Source organism: Synchiropus splendidus, chromosome 12 (assembly GCF_027744825.2).
Source record: "Synchiropus splendidus isolate RoL2022-P1 chromosome 12, RoL_Sspl_1.0, whole genome shotgun sequence".
Classification (NCBI taxonomy): domain Eukaryota; kingdom Metazoa; phylum Chordata; class Actinopteri; order Syngnathiformes; family Callionymidae; genus Synchiropus; species Synchiropus splendidus.
In genome coordinates this window covers 245,639-261,866 of record NC_071345.1, presented here as the reverse complement: position 1 = coordinate 261,866, position 16,228 = coordinate 245,639, and the positions used below count along the sequence as shown (strand labels likewise).

The window sequence follows — 16,228 nt, the reverse complement described above, 5'->3', positions numbered from 1 at the left end:
GCTGAACTGGACTCAGGAGCTGCTCCAGGAAGCTGGTGGAGCAGCAGCACAGTCCTGCCCTCACAAGTCAGTCAAGTCCAGAGGCAAACACTCAGCGGCGTTGTGTAACCGCCGCTGTTTTTTTATAGACGTCAGCGCGCCACTCTGGGCGCTGCAGCACTCGACGGCGCCCTGCGCTCTCTCCACCGTCACCTCGCCGCTCTTCATCCTCCGCCTCCTGAGTCAGGACGGCGAGATGCTCCGCTGACAAACACACAGACTGCAGACGGAGCGGACACGTTCCCTTGCCGAGCGCCACATGACCATGGAAGAACCTCTGGACCCCATCCAACCCTGCGGCTTCTGCTCGACTGGACAGGAAGTGGCACAGACGTGACCAGGTTTAACGGTTGAAGAGAAGATGGCTGACGCTGGTCACTACCAGAAGAGCGTGAGGCGCCTGAACCTGGCTGCAGAAACAGGAAGTGATGTCAGGCCACCGGACCGTTAGCTTGTGCTGCACCCCCTGCCCCACTCACGCCTTTCTAACTAAACCAATTAACCTGACGCGGCGACCCAACTGGCCCCGCATCAATAAATCACTGTCTGCGCTAACTGCAATTAAAGGTGCGAGACAAAGACGCCGCGCCGGCCACTTACTCCAACTCTGTCAAAGTCGGATCAGAGCCGCCGGCGGGCTGAGTCAGCTGGGAGCCTCAGCGCCTCGTGTCCGGGGACTCCACCTCTGAACCACCGCGTGAGACCCTGCTCCAGCAGAGGAGCCGTGGAACCCCCCAGCGCCGAGATTTTCCAGAAACACCAATCGATGGGGAGAGAAATCTGGGCGCTTCCCGACCTCCTCTCTCTCTCTCTCTCTGAGCTCGCTGACAAACTCCCTCAGCTGCTGGTCGTCCACCGTGGAGAACACTGGCCGGATTCACGAGCCGTGGCGTCCAGGGACTGTTATCTGCTGCAGTGTTCCGTGGGTGCGTGCACGGCCTGGCGATGTGTCTTGGCTCTCTGTGACTCGTCTGCACCATGCGTGGACTTGTCTCCATATTCCATCCTCGTGAGAACCTGCATGAGTTCATAATGATGCACAGAGTCGGAGTGACAAGGGTGATTCTAACTGGACTTCAGTCTGGACTCCAGATGGTTCGGTTCAGAGGGAGAGGTGCCCATAAGGACAGAGAGAGACAAAGGTGTGCGTGTGAAGCCACAAATCTTTCCCCTCAGCGTCATCATTCTTGTCAAGGTGTTTTCATCCCTTCATGGCTTTAAAAGAGAAGCCGACGGTTCCGTGACTCGCCGAGTACCTTCATCTGTAAACAAAGACGAGCCGCCAGTGCGCCGACGGGCTGTGGCGGCACCACAGCACTGGCATCTCCACACTGGTGAGAAGCATTCTGGCTTCTGAAGACCATCCCATCTGCTGCCAGCCTCCGCCTCAGAAAGCTTCGCTGTGCCGGCTACAACCACGACACGGACTTGTGAACATTGTGTTGAAGCGCACAAATGATGCCATCCGTCCATTGATCTGCCCGGTATCGACCCATCTGAAGAAAGGAGCGGCGGGTCGATGAGTTTCATCGGACACCAGGACAGAGGTCCGGCGCCTCAGAAACATGACGGGGCCGTGACCCTGAGCGGCGGCGTGGCGGCGGCTCTGATTGACAGCTGCTCAAACAGTGTTAGGCTGCTAAGCCAGAGTTGAGAGGTGGCCGCTCCCAACCGGATCAGAACCAGTTACATAACGCGGCGGCCTCCGTGGGAACGGCCGCCCTCTGAGGACAGCACTTGTGTGTCGTGGAGCTGACTGGCAGCAGCGTCCTGCTTCAGAAGAAGAACCATCAGTCCACCTCAGGCTACCTCAAATAAACAATAGACCTGAGTTGGGAGGTATCGGACCTGCACTCCTACTGGCTGAAAAAACAGTGAGGAGTACGTAAAACCATCTGCTGACAGACACACTTGTTTTACCTGAGAGGTTCAACGGCAAGTCTCACTGTGGAGCGTGTGGCAACTATGAAAGCAACCACGGATCATCGAGGACCACCGGACTCCATCACGACTGAAGGTCGCATTCTGAAGGAATCGCTCATACGAAGGATGGTGAGCGACGGGAGCCACAAGTGTCCCCACAAGAGCAGCCAAAAGACAGGCACAGGAAGGAGTGGCACTTCGAAAGAGTCGTGGGGAGTTGACCTTGACAAGGTCATTGGAAGAGACGCGCTTCAGCAGAGCTCATGACTGACTTCAGAGTCGCACGTGACTGTGTGTGCAACCGTCACGGAGACACAAAGTTGTGTGGTGAAGCTTCACGAAGCCTCATTCTCAGAGCCCAGCACAAGGCCCCCGTTTCAATCAAACTTCAGAACCTTCCGGGACTCGCCATGGCTGACACGCATGTTGTTGTTTACCACAAACATGCGACAGAGTGTGGGTGGACTGAAGCAGGCAAAGCAATTAGCGGCACATCGCACCATTAAATCACCGATTCAGCTGTCGCTTTGTGAGCTGTGGCCTTCGCAAACACGGGGGTCGGCTTTTTGGGATTGTAAAAGGCTTTCTGCCACACAAAAACACATTAGTGCGCGTGAGGGCGGCGCTGAAGCACTGAGCCTTTTTTCTGCTTCCTCACACCCTGCGCGTGTCGAGGCAAAGACACCAGCCGGAACCAACCACACCAACTGGACTGGACCGGAGGGGTCCCGGATCACTGCCATTTCTGAGGCTGGACATTCAGATTTACGGGAAAATCATCCAAAAGACAAGGTCCCCGTCCGCCATCTTCATATGTTCAGTGCAAGTCAGGCTCCAGCTCTGGGACAGCAGGATCATGGACTCGGGCCGTGACCCGGATGTAATCCCATGACGTCCAGAAGCTGATGGACTCGCGTTGCTGACAGACACAAGAGTAACATACTTGTTTTGAAATGATGCAGTGGCTTCAGAGCTGCGAGGTCAGCACATGTGGCTGAAGACGTCGCAGATGTAGCACAGCACACTTTCCCTTCTGACCCTCTTCAGCGCGAGGAGGAGGGCGTCAGAAGCGCTCCATCTCCCTCAGGGCTGCTCTTCCTCCACGATCAATGGCTGAACACTAATTGGCTTGTTGAAGAGAAAGCGCTTCAGATGGTCTCATCAGAGGAGAAACTGGCTCCAAACAGGAGTCCAGCAGAGACTTGGACCAGAAGCAGCCATCACAGAGCTAATGGCTACGCTCAGGAACAACACTCCCCTCTGGCCCGACCAGGCCGGGACGGTGACCCGAGCGCTGCGTCCCCGGAGGGGTCAAAATCCCATCCTTCCAGATCCGCCGGTTCCGTTTGCCAGTTGGTTTTGGACCGAGAGCGTCTCACGGTCACGAGGAACAACGAGGTGACGTGAAGAGTCCGAGGGGTTAACACAAGCAGGGACAGTCAACAGAGGCGTGTTGACTCAAGCTTATCCAAGACAGTGTGACAGGATTATGCCTTTGTTTCCAAGCTAGCCTCGATTCAGCGAGAGCAGCAAACACGCCGACCTCATGAGGACGTGACGGCAGCGCTGACGCCGTCCTCCACTGGAGTGGATCCAGCCAGGGATCCGGCAGCAGCAGAAACATTCCAGCAGGAAGCTGTCACTGGGCTAATGAGAGACGGGAAGGTCCTCGAGGGCCCAGGGGGCGCCGCGCACACGTGGCTAATGGGCAAGAAGCTCCAGTTAAAGAGAGCCGAGTATCGACGGTTATGGAGCGTGAGCACAAGGTCGACCGCCGATCCATATCGGGGTGCTGATTGTTCCCATGTTTCTGATGAGCTGTCTTACGATGAATGTGCCAGCGCTCAGACCCGACGCTCATGAGCAAGACGGGCGCCAGTACAACGCTCGAGAGGAGACCGAGAGAAAAGGCAGGAAAAACCTCAGCAGAACGCAGCAGAAGCTTGAGAACAGAGGCGAGCAGAGGAACAAGAAGGAGACACACTATTAACCAGTCAAAAAAAAGATTATTAACAAGAAGACGAGAAAGAGAAACGGAGAACAACAAGAAGTCAAGTATTAAGAAGCAAAAGGAAAGAAAAACAAAGAGGATCACAGGAACCAAAGAGACAAACAAAGAGACAAGAAGAAGCAGAGGACAAGATACACAAGGAGAGGAAAGAAGAAGAAGACAAAAATATGAAGACTAAGAAAAACTGCTGGACAAGATGGAGGACAGAGTGAAAACCACGAGGCTGACTGCGGAGAGTGGTGCTCACACAAGTCAAGCAGCCGAATGACAGACCAGAGGTGGTGCTCATGAAGGAGCGTCTCTGGACGGTGAAGATGTGCTGCAAGTGTGTGGAACTTGGGACCGAGGAGCGACCTCTGGCTCCGACGTGAGCCCAGCTCCGTCTCTTTCTCTCTCCAACAGCCGCTACTCCAGCTTTTCCTGAGTTGCACCGACACCCACGTGGAGCCCGGCACTAGCTCCTCCCCCATCGGCTCCATCCTACTCCTCCACCTTCTCACCTCTTCCTCCCTCCTCTTCCATGTTGCTCAGTGCTCGGGACAGGATGCGGGAATATCTTCCAGCAGCCAGCGCCAGCCAGGGCTGAACTTTCCAGAGCTCCTTTCCTCCGCCGAGAAGCGAGTCAGGGCGAAGCTCTCTGCACTAAAGCAGCGGCTCTTCCTTAGCAACTGAGGAGGATGAGCGGCGGTGGGACGACCTACCTGTGTGTGCTTTTCACCTCGCTGGAGAGACAGGCGGAGGAAAACAGTGGGCAGGAGGAATCAGGGGAGGGGACGCCGCGCGGCGACCAGGCATAGAGCGCGGAGGGAAGATTTCACGCTCCATCAGGAGGTAAGCTTTTCTCTTTCAAGAGGCGCTCGTGCTCATTTGTCGCCACTCGAAATCAGCGCCGCCGTGAATCCTCTGGTAACGACAACGTCAACCTTTAGAATGGCCTTAAAGCGCGGGGCTCGGCACTTTGACTCCGGGAAGAGGTGGGCGGCGGGAGAAGGGATTTCATTTCAAGCATCTGCACGTCACCAAAATAAACACAACCAAGACAAGACCTCCACTTGTCACGCGACCCTCACCAACTTTACAGCGGAATGAGAGATTTCAGGGGGATGACGCCGAGTCCGGCAAAGAAACATCTGCTCAAAGAAATGTGACGGACAGCTCCAGCAAACTTTCATATCTTGACAAATAGTGGTGAGTGGAGACGCCACAGCAACAGCCGCCGCCCTCATTCCTCCGCGTCCTGGCTCGGCTGCTCAAGTTAATGAATGGGATGATCGGCTCTATTCATCTGGCTTTGGAGAGCAGCCGTCCTGTTAGCTTGAGAGCGCCATTTCCTCTTGTCTCATTATGACTGAGGCCTGACAGGTAAACCAGGGCTGCGGGGGAGGAGGATTGATCCTGGCGCTAATGTGTACGGATAGATGTCCGCGGCGGGACGCCAGTCAGGAAGAGGCGCGTGCGTAACCCGTGGCAACCGCACAATCAGCCCGCGGCGATGCCAAGACGGCAACAACAGAACACACGTCGCCCTGTGGGTCACACAACGCTAGACAGCAATTCATTCAGTACTACACACCTGCAGTCAAGAAACCTTCTGAGATGATGGCTCGGCTTCAAAAGCATCAAGGCTGCATCCTTGAGAGGACCCGCAACAGAAGGGACACGGCACCAGTTTGTGGCCGCAACCATGGGAGGGTGTGTGTGTGTGTGTGTGTGTGTGTGTGTGTGTGTGTGTGTGTGTGTGTGTGTGTGTGTGTGTGTGTGTGTGTGTGTGTGTGTGTGTGTGTATTGCTAGCGTTGTGCCGACTGAATAGGTGTGAATGCACACCTGCTTATGAGGACATCTTCCTCGGTGGAGGGAGTTGGCTCCTGGTTCAGGTTAGCCACTTGGTTTGGATGGTCAGGTTCTGGGGAAAGGGTGGTCCCCACAAAGCCATCTCACAATTGAGCGTCTCGACAGGCTCATCATCTGTGCTTTGTTGCTGGATCATTGGATCCGGGTTGGGACATTGAAGGCTTGAAGGTTTAGCGAGCTCCACAGTGTGTCGCTCCGCGGCACGTGAATGAATCTCAGTACTGACCAAGCCCACACCACACCACAGGCAGGTGTCTTCCAGGAGAGACTCGTCGTAGAAGCAGCAAATAAAGCATTTCCATCGACTCCGAGTCTCTCACAGACGCTTGGCTTCCAGGGAGAGAGGAAAGTCGCAGGTCGCAGGTTGGGAAGCCCTCAACTAAAGCTTAGCCCGGAGCAAAGATGGCATCTCTGGTCTCGACCCCCGCTGCGCTCGAGCACTAGCCAACAGAACAGCCAGAAGGAGTCGGTGCAGCAAGCCGCTGAAACAGTCTGAGGGAGGAAAGGAAAACGGCGCGGTCTAACCGAGGCTGAGGTGGAACTGATCCAGGGTCTGACAACAGCTGTGGCTGCTGAGAAAATGGGCCTCCAAAGCCTGGGTCACCGTCTCCATCGGACCGTCGCGTCCCTCCATCTGCTGTCGCTGGCACAGCCAGTCTGGGTGACAGCTAGCAACCGTCAATCAGAGCACGAGCGGCCGGCGACTGGCCTCCAAATTCACGTGACTCTTGCGCCTCGACAGAAATAAAGCTGCTGCTGATTCTCTTCCATCAATCCAATTGCCAGGTTTGAGAGTCTCCTTCGCAGGACAGGATGTTGGACCACTGGAGCAATGGGCAGGTGCAGCACAGGCGTCAAACGCCAGGCCCGGGGGCCAAATCTGGCCCACAAGAGTTTTACTGCAGACAACTTCAAACAAAGCAGAACACAGTAGTAGCTTATCAAAGAGTAAGCAATAAGAAAGTAGTGGTGAGACAGATGCAGCGCTACAGTAAAGCACCCGCATCCTGCTGACAAGTACTAGTTCTAAAGCAGAGACCCTGCACTGAACATGCACTGTCGGGCTGCCACTTGGGATCACATCTACGATCCAAAGGTCCCTGGCAATATCGTGGCGGGAACGTGGCTAAGCAAAAGGCCATAGAAAAACATTGGAGCTGGAGGGAAAGTTTTGACATCTGAAAAAAAAAAAGAGAGGTCAGTCTGCAGCCGTCGTCTCACGTCAGTCCTTGGTAGGTTTCGCTCAGGATCTTCCCATGAAAGACCACCTCCAGGAAGCGCTGTGTGTTGTCTGTTTGTTTCCACTCTGTTTTCACCACGTGACAGGATTCACACAGCACACGCACAGGGGAACTGACGTTCTGAACCCCAGTTCCAATTGTCCTTTTCACACAAGACGCTCAACACTGGACTCACGGCGCTCGGCTTCTACTGGAGCCAAGCGACAAGCGAGGGAAGGCTGCACCTCGTGAGGAGCTGCCAGCTCATAGACACAAGGCATGAAAGAGAAAAATGACATTTCTTCCCACACACGCACACAGTTGACTGATGGATGGGGCTGTCCAGTGTCCTGGCCACCGATTGGCTGACTTACGTAGCATCGACTAGCCACTTCAGGAGGTGGTACCTCATGAGGAAGAGCATTTTTTCAGGGCTCCGAAGGAGAACTGCTACATGGCCCTGGTCACAAGTCGGTCCGCAATCAGCGATTCCCCGGCGCCTGACTAGAGAATGATGTGGGCGCCTCTGACGCATGCTGAGGTCACGCTGGATATTTTCCATGTAGTCCTCAATAAGCTCGGGATGGAGGTCAGACATGCAGTCAGGGCTCACTGCCACAGATTTCATGTTCAGTGGTGCCAACGCTAGCTGAAGCAGCACTCCATCCCTCTGTGTCTTATCTACTCAGAACTGACTCCATTCAGGTGTTTGGTTCATACAAGGTTGCTTTGTTTTGCAGGACGATAAGTCCCATGCAGCGTGTCGTAGGTTCAGGGTACACTGGTGTTTTAGCGACAAGGAGAACGTGCTGCAGAGGTGGGACATTTGAGTCCAGAGAGCCTGGTCTGCAAGTGGAGCTCTCCTGGTTTGTGATGTTGGCATCAGGTCCATGAGTGGAAACAGAATGCTGAGTGGATCTGCACGTACAGAACATGTCCAAGTGCCGACTTGGACCTCTATATTTGGAAGTCCAGACAAACAAAACGGCACAGGTGACTCAGCTGTGGGTTGCAGTCCTCGGATCACGCTTGTCTTCTCACAGTGGCGCGGCTCTGGCTAACAGAGCGATTGCTAACAAGCAGTGGAACCTCAGCTCTCACAGCCCCGGCTCTCGCTGCAGGGATCTCCACGCCCCGCACCAGTGAGATGAAATCGTCTCTCAGTTAAAAGGTGAAAGCTGAGCTTTCATGTGCTAAACAATTGAGCGACGCTCAGAAAGCAAGCCTTGAGGGCTCTTCATGCCGTTGCACAATCCAACATCCAGAAACTTCTCCACCCAGACTGGTGATAAAAAAACTCTGAACAGCACTTGGACGCACGACGTGGGAGGCAGTTCAACAATAGGAAGTATGCTGCATCCAGAAAGGACGCTCAAACGCTGGAATTCTTCATTTCATAGCTACCTTAATTGGTTAGCAAAACATCGCCGCCCACGTACAATTAAATCTCCTCTGGAGAGCCAGCGGCTGCTGCCGCGCACCATGACTAATCTGACAAGGTGGGCAAAAAAATAGAAAACAACTCGACTGAGATGGACGTCAAACACAGCACCTTTGGCATTTACGCTAACGGGGAGCGCACGACGGCACCTGCCTGCAATCGTGAGTCTTCAGTTCAGAGTTGACCTCCCTCAAATGACCAGGATGGAGGTCGTGACTGGGGCTGGTCTTCCTCCAGCTCTCAGCCGCTCACAAGGCGTCCCTTCCTTTTCCACCCACAGCGTCGTCCGTCCGTCAGAACGCTGGCGGCTGTCACGCTGACCAGTTTTTCCTGAGCCATAAGGCTAAAACAAAAATGGCAACGACCAGCGTACTGTGAAGGCTAGTGACGCGGACGTCTCCTTGCTACATACGGCGTCAGCAGTGGGGTGTGGAGTGAACGCAGGAGTGAGGCAGATGAGGTCACGGCCTGGTGAAGCTGAACGAGGACAGGACTGGGGCGGGACCCGCTTGCATCTGCCGGGCTGTTTTGTCGGTTTGGGAAGAGAATTCTCATGACACTCCGCTCACATGGAGCCTGAGCAGAGACGATTACATCCAAGTCTTTTTCAACGGCTGAGGAGAGCACGTGGCACTCCACGCGCCGGGAAACGGGCCACTCGACGACCGACTTTTCCAGCAGCCTGCGTCACGTGTCTTTTGTTTAACTGCCTCAAAATGTTCTGTCAGAAAGCACTTGTTCGCTGCGTAACGACGGCGTGGAGAGCAGACGACACGGAAAAAACACCACGGGGGAAGTTTTTGGACCTTCATCACGCCGCTGAGGAGGAGGAGATGATTACTGCAGTTATGACTCCACACCAGCAGTGAGGAGCTGCTGAGCTCTGATTAGCAACGGCAAGGCACGGGGCCTCCTCTCAGCCAGAAGATCAGCTGACGCGTCTCACAGGCCGTCAGCAGGGGGCAGCGCCAACACCTCCCGGAGGCTGTAGAGCCCAGAGTGGGGAGCAGAGGGGGAACTCGCGGGAGCAACTGACGCTGGCACCATGATGGAGGGACAGAGGTGCGGCGGCGGCCGCGCCCCAGAGTCAAGCCACCTGGCTCAGGAGGAGCAGAGTGACGCGTCATTAAGTGACGCACCGAGTCAACACTGTTAGTGTAATGGGCCACACGTCCTCTGAGGCGCCGTGCACTCGCACGGAGTTGAACGTTGTTCAAGTGCAGTAGTACGTGGCTCATTAGTGGTATGGGCAGTGAATCGTAGCAGGAGCAACAGCAGGAGTAAGAGTCACATAAATGCTAGTGGATGTAGAAGTCAGTAGAAGCAGTAGCATTACTAGCGGCAGAAGTAGCCATACGACTAGAAGTAGTATCAATTGTACTAGTAGTAGCAGCAAGCGGCAGTAGTTGTAGTACTAATAGAAGTAATATTAAGAGTAGTAGTCGTAGTAGCAATAGTAGTAGTACTCAACGTAGTATCAGTAGTAGTAGTAGCAGTACTAAAAGAAGTAGCAATCGTAGTAGTAGTCGCAGCAGTAGCAGTAATTAGAGAAGTAATAGGTGCCAGCAAGTACACATGAATGGCCCATCAATAGTCCTCCCGTAAACACCTCCCATCATAGCATCATGCTGACACTGGATGTCCGTCAACACCACTGGCCCAACATCAGCCTGAACTCAGAAGCCAAACCTTTTGTCCGACTGGGACCTGATTCAAACCTTTGCTGCGTGACACCCCGGATAACTGAGCCGATTTGTGCCTGAGCTCGGTCTAGTACAGCGTGTGACGAACTGTCAGAGGCGACCGAGCCACAGCGCCACCCGCGTGCTTCAGACCACATCAGAGCATCCGTACTCCAGTGGCAGGACTTGTGCAAGAGGAAGAAGAAGAAGAAGGAGGAGGAGTCGCTCGCGAGTCACCGGCTCTGCTGGACCCAGAGACGGCACTTGTGCTACTCTGATACATGGTGTTGATGCAGCACAAACTGAAGCCCCACCCCTCGCAGATTCACCTACTTCTGAGAGACGAGGGTTTTATCGCCAGGCACCTGTATCTGCAGCAGCGATATGTTCATCAGTGGCGGACGCACGAGCCCAGGTCAGTAGTGGAGCAGTAGAGTATCACAGGTCACATGTGGATCCACCGCACGGTGGCGGCCAGTGAGCTATGACTCATGTTTGTTAGGATGAGTCAGGCGACGAGCTCATGACTCCACAAAGATCCTGCTGACTCACTGACAAATACAGCAGCCACTCCTCCGCCGACTGGCCGGATGTGAATCCAGGAGGAGCACGCTGTGAGCTCTCACGGTGAGATCAGACATGAGTGCTCTCTCACCTGCTGACTCCAGCAGGACCCGGAAGTCGGCCCCTCTGCGTGCCGGCGCCTCCTCCCACCACTCCTCGCGCTCTGACTCTTGGTAGCGATGCCAGTTGGACTCCAGCCTCCTGCTGGAGTCCAGCGCCGCGTCTCCCTTCTCCTGAGCATGGTGCTCCTCTGCGTCCTCCTGCCAGACAGACAGTGTTCCGTTACCATCCGAAGCTGAGCGGGAATCAGCAGGTTTAGGCTGAAAGCCAGATACAAATCATTCTTCATCTCATCTTCCCTGACATGAAAGCATAATAATTTGGGCTTTTTATTCCAACTCTTGGACCCCTGAGCTGCTATGACCACAGTATGATGACGATGATGAGCGGAGGGGCTTCTAATGAACGAGCCCCCACTGTTGCAGAGCACGGGAGACACAGCCCTGCCACCCGGCCCATGACCACCATGGCATGGTCTCAGGACCGTGAGGCGGCAGGGGTTCATACCCTGATGATGACGATGACGACGATGTCACAGCAGGCCGGCGCGGAGCCACTTCTCTGCACTTTAAAAGGCGTCTTCATTCATATTTTTATACAATGTATATGCTCCCAACACGACATCATCTTCATCCGTCCATCCTGGTCCTCGGCGGCTCTGAACAAACAGGAGGAGGAAGTCCATTTGACAGGCAGAGAGGACGGTGTCATGGCCGCCGACACAGAAGCCCCTTCCCACACGGGACTCTGTGCAGAATCACCAGCCATGAGAGCCGCGGGGAGAAGGCTGGGACACGATCAGGGGGAGAAGGCTGGGACACGATCAGTCGAGTGTCCCGAGGAGACCAGTTGGACTCCCAGCAGTAGATGAGAGTCGCTCCGATCAGATCATGAGCGGAGCTAAACAAAGCTCGTGTGAAGGTGACGTGAACCCTCGCGACGAGGCGCCTTTCGAACAGGGAGCACATGCACGCATCACTCACTGAACGACATGCTAAACAGCCGCGCCTCAGACCTTTCACACACACACCGGAAACACTGACGCGCGCCTCCACTCTCACCCGCGGAGGCGCGCCGCGGCCGCGGGGCCCTCTGGCTCCAGCTCGCCGCTCACCGCCGGCCCTCTGGCCGCCTCTGGCGCCCCGTCTCCCGCCGGCTCCTCTCGCGCTGCTGGCTCTGGCGTCCATGACGCTGCCGCCCGCCGGAGGCGCTTGAGTCCGTCACACAAAACGGCCGGTGTTGCACTGCCGGTGACGATAGTTCCGCTTGTGCTGAAGCCGTATAAAAACGCCCCTCTTCCCGGCAAATCTTTGCATGTCAGGTAGTTCATCGGTGTGCAACAATCCCAACTAAGTTCTCAAATGTGTTGCAGAGTGAAACGCACGTCCCTCAAACCTCTGAGCAGAAATATTTGTCAAGCCTGGCGGTCAATGAGTGCCGAGCACGATTTATCACCTGTCTTCGTCGTTTCTTTGACCGTCTGAGTGCTCAACACCTTCAGAGGATTTGACCTTTGCCTTGTTCCTCTCAGATCTTGGACGACTCCGGCTCAGCACCATGGACCCGCCCAACGTCACTCTTGGCAACGGCTCGCAGGTCCCCGTGTCTCCTCACAGCCTGTGGGAGGTCATGGCCATCGCCACGGCCTCGGCCCTCGTCAGCCTGGTCACGGTGGTCGGCAACGTCCTGGTCATGCTGTCCTTCAAAGTCAACAGCCAGCTGAAGACTGTCAACAACTACTACCTGCTGAGCTTGGCGTTTGCCGACCTCATCATCGGCGTGCTGTCCATGAACCTGTACACCAGCTACATCCTGATGGGCTACTGGTCCCTGGGCAGCCTGGCGTGCGACCTGTGGCTGGCCGTGGACTACGTGGCCAGCAACGCCTCCGTCATGAACTTGCTGGTCATCAGCTTCGACCGCTACTTCTCCATCACCAGGCCGCTGACCTACAGAGCCAAGCGAACTCCCAAGAGAGCCGCCGTCATGATCGGCCTGGCCTGGCTGGTGTCCCTGGTGCTGTGGGCGCCGCCCATCCTCTGCTGGCACTACTTTGTGGGAGAGAAGAAGGGCTCCGTGCACGAGTGCGAGATCCAGTTTCTGACGGAGCCTGTCATCACGTTCGGGACGGCCATCGCCGCCTTCTACATCCCGGTCTCCGTCATGACCATCCTCTACTGCCGGATCTACAAGGAGACGCAGAGGCGGAGCCAGGACCTGGCGGAGCTGCAAGGACTCTCCAGGGGCCCCGCCCCCGAGGGCAAGAAAGCCCGAGGGCCGCTCCTGCGCTCCTGCTTCCACTTCACCAGGGAGCGGCGAGAGCCCAGCCAGGCCTCCTGGTCCTCCTCCAACCAGAGCAACGTCACCAAGAGCACCAGCAGGTCCCACCACATCACCTCCTTCAACAGCTACACCTCCTCCGACGAGGACGAGCGCCACGTCTCCGCGGAAACGCCGCAGGGCTCCTTCAAAGATCAGGCGGCCGGCAGCAGGAACGGTCAGGCCGCCGACCCGGACCGCTCCACTCCGCCCAGAGGCAAGAAGTGCGTGGCGTACAAGTTCAGAGCCGAGTCCCAGGGCAAGAACGGCGGCGCGCCTCCTGAGGGCGAGCCCTCCTCCAAGCCCCCGGAGCAGGCCCTGAAGAGCCACATCACCAAGAGGAAGCGGATGGTGCTGGTGAAGGAGAAGAAGGCGGCGCAGACGCTCAGCGCCATCCTGCTGGCCTTCATCCTCACCTGGACGCCGTACAACATCATGGTGCTGGTCTCCACCTTCTGCGCCACCTGCATCCCCAAGTGGCTGTGGCACCTGGGCTACTGGCTCTGCTACGTCAACAGCACCGTCAACCCCATGTGCTACGCCCTGTGCAACAAGACCTTCCAGAAGACCTTCCGCATGCTGCTGCTGTGCCAGTGGAGGAGGAGGAGGAGAGGCCAGGACCCCAACAACAAGATGACCTGAGCGCCGCCCGGGCCACCTCCACCTGTGGGGATCAGCACGAGCATGTCGTCCTTGTTGTGCTCGTGTTTCGCTACGTGTCGCCCACGATGTCTGCTGCTTGAACACAAACCGCGTGGACGCCTCAGGGAGGCGGAGCTGTGGGACGCGCGCCGGACCACTTCATCCCACGCTCAGCAGCTGTGACTCCTGTGTCGCAAACCGTCCCAAACTCACTGCTGGTCGAGGAGCGGGACAGTGGGAGGAAATCAGAGTGATGATGACGTTGATGGCGCAATTTGTGAGCGAAAGCCTGTGAACACAGTTGAAATTCTCCCTTCTGTCACGCGGTGCGGTGAGGTGACCTCTGACCCGGAAATGTTCATGACGGAACACGTCACTGTGTGTAACGCTCTAGCATTGGACACAAGTCCCGCCCACCCAACACGCGTCCGCAGCACTGCCGACTCTCAAAATCTATAAAGTCGCTGACTGAGTGACCGGGACTCGGTCGGACAGATCCGGGCCTCAAAGCGGACTCTCCCCACGCAGCGTCTCGTTCTCCCGCGGAGGTGGGCGGAGCCAGGTCCAGAGGTCAGAGCAGCAACGTCGTCGCGATGAGCGCCTCGCTGCGTCATGGAGAGGAGGACGTCCACGTGCGTCCTCCCTCGCCTGCACCTCTGAACCGTCCTCCTGGAGCCACTCGGGTGTTTCGCCACTGATTCCTTACCCTGTGAACAAGGCCACGCTGCGTCCTTCGCATTTACCGCAGCGTCAACAGGAAATTGAAATTCCAAACACCACAGCCACGTCTTATCCGCAAAAGCATCATCCTCCTCTCGTCTTCATGATGGATGGCAGGACTGGGACTCTCTGCCAGGTGGCTGTGTATGAGCAGCTCTCGTCCCAGTCTCTTGGTTCTTCCAAGCATGACCCTCTTGTTAGTGAATGTTATTGAGCAGCCAACAAGCAGACGACCTCCTCTCCGCGGGTGCTGACCACCGCAGACAGAAGAGTCTCAGAGGCAGAAGAGTGAGGCCGCCGCTGTACGCACCAGAGGCGGAGCCTGAGCCGCGGCTTCTCCTCTGTTCCTCCTTCACTCCAGCTTCTGTGTTTCGTCCGTGCAAGTGAAGGCGTTCCAGAGAGTGAGCCAGACGCAGGCCTCGATCAACCATGTATCAAATGTTTACGACCGGCTCTTCTGTGGCTCCTTCCTTCGAGTGCACAACGAGATCAAAATAAAGCACAAATGCTTTGGGAAAAGGAGGGAAAGTGGAATTCAAGAGGAGTCGTTTGAATGTAAAGAGTCGATGAAAACCATTTCTGAGAGCAAAATAAGGATGTCGTGTCACTGAATGAAACCCGACAATGGCTTTCATGAAGAGTCACTCCACTGTCTTGGGAGCAGCTGAGCAGCCAGGTGAGGATCCTGATGGTGAGGCGAGGAACAGCAGCCTCTGGTGACGGCCTTCAGCTGTGTTACTTTCTCTGGCCTGTTCTCGAGTCATTTACTCCTGTTTTACTTGGATGTATCATTCTAAAGAATTATACAACAACGCGTGGATTTATCTAACAGAACAGAATTGCTTATTTTCACTTGTGTGTCCATTTACCATCAATTGCTTATAAAAATGAAAGAAAAAAATCTCGATCACACGACCTCGATTTCTTTGGGGGAACATTGCACTTTGAAGTGAAAAAAAAAAACAAAAAAACAATTGCAATATTTCAAAGAATTCGACCACAATTCTCTCCCAAATGACCATCTGATCTCATGTGTTTGACTCACAACTGACTCGCCAGGTCCCTTCAGGCGTGGACTCTCCTCTCTGCCGCTAGAGGGCGGTGAAGCTCCACTGTAGACGCGTCATCGCGCGGCCTGAGAAACGAACCGCTGCGGTGCGACTCACGAGCTGCGGGCCAAGTTCAGTCTGCAGCACAGGACCCGCATGAGGGGGTCACAGAGGGTGAGGATGAGTGAGTGACGGCGGGCTTGTTTGGATGGGAAACGAACAACCCAATAGACGCATGAAGTGCAAGGATTCCTGAAACAAATTTGTCCGTATGTTAAATATGGAAAATAATAATTGAAAAATAAATATATACATTTGTAAAAATACATTTTTAAAATCAGCCAAACAATATTTACAGTGAATTGTAAATATTGTAATAAAAATCTATAACTGTAAAATATAATAAACCAAAATGTCACATGCTGAATGAATATTAATGGGTGTCATCTGAATTCAAATGACGCTGAAATATGCCTTGCTTGAAAGGGAGTGATCCTCACCCTAATAAATGAACGATACATCTGAAACATTTATGTGATTATTTTATTGTATTAATTCGATGAGTCACACGACATTTTGTGTTTCACTGTATAAATGATCATGATTATTTGTTTGACACCTCAAATTCCCATTTTTGGTTTGACCTGGGCTCGGATTGTGACGCAGGACAGTGAAGCCTGTTAGTTGGAGTGGTGTGGTGGAGGTT

General features: G+C 54.9%; 2 protein-coding genes across 6 annotated transcripts in view; one reads left to right on the top strand and one right to left on the bottom strand.

Annotated features, from left to right (window-relative positions):
* aven (apoptosis, caspase activation inhibitor) overlaps positions 1-12,006 on the bottom strand; it is a 31,226-nt gene extending 19,220 nt beyond the window's left edge. For 4 of the 5 annotated variants that reach the window (XR_008416195.1, XM_053880245.1, XM_053880244.1 and 1 more), the window contains exons 1-2: positions 11,854-12,006; positions 10,824-10,992 (exon numbers count right to left, since the gene is read on the bottom strand). Coding sequence is in view for 4 of the 5 variants with exons in the window: in XM_053880245.1 (XP_053736220.1) it covers positions 10,824-10,992; positions 11,854-11,979 (295 nt within the window). In the remaining variant the exon portion in view is untranslated. Of the gene's footprint in view, positions 1-10,823; positions 10,993-11,299; positions 11,792-11,853 lie in introns of those variants that run through there. The other variant, XM_053880247.1, reaches the window with a different exon arrangement.
* Positions 4,390-14,568, top strand: chrm5b (cholinergic receptor, muscarinic 5b). Its single transcript, XM_053880243.1, has 2 exons — positions 4,390-4,804; positions 12,324-14,568. Exon 2 carries the CDS (start codon positions 12,350-12,352, stop codon positions 13,751-13,753), a length of 1,404 nt encoding a protein of 467 aa, XP_053736218.1. The 5' UTR covers positions 4,390-4,804; positions 12,324-12,349; the 3' UTR covers positions 13,754-14,568.
* The last annotated feature ends 1,660 nt before the right edge of the window (positions 14,569-16,228 follow it).

Excerpts from the sequence above, each read along its gene's own strand:
- chrm5b (XM_053880243.1), top strand. The coding sequence starts at position 12,350 with ATGGACCCGCCCAACGTCACTCTTGGCAACGGCTCGCAGGTCCCCGTG.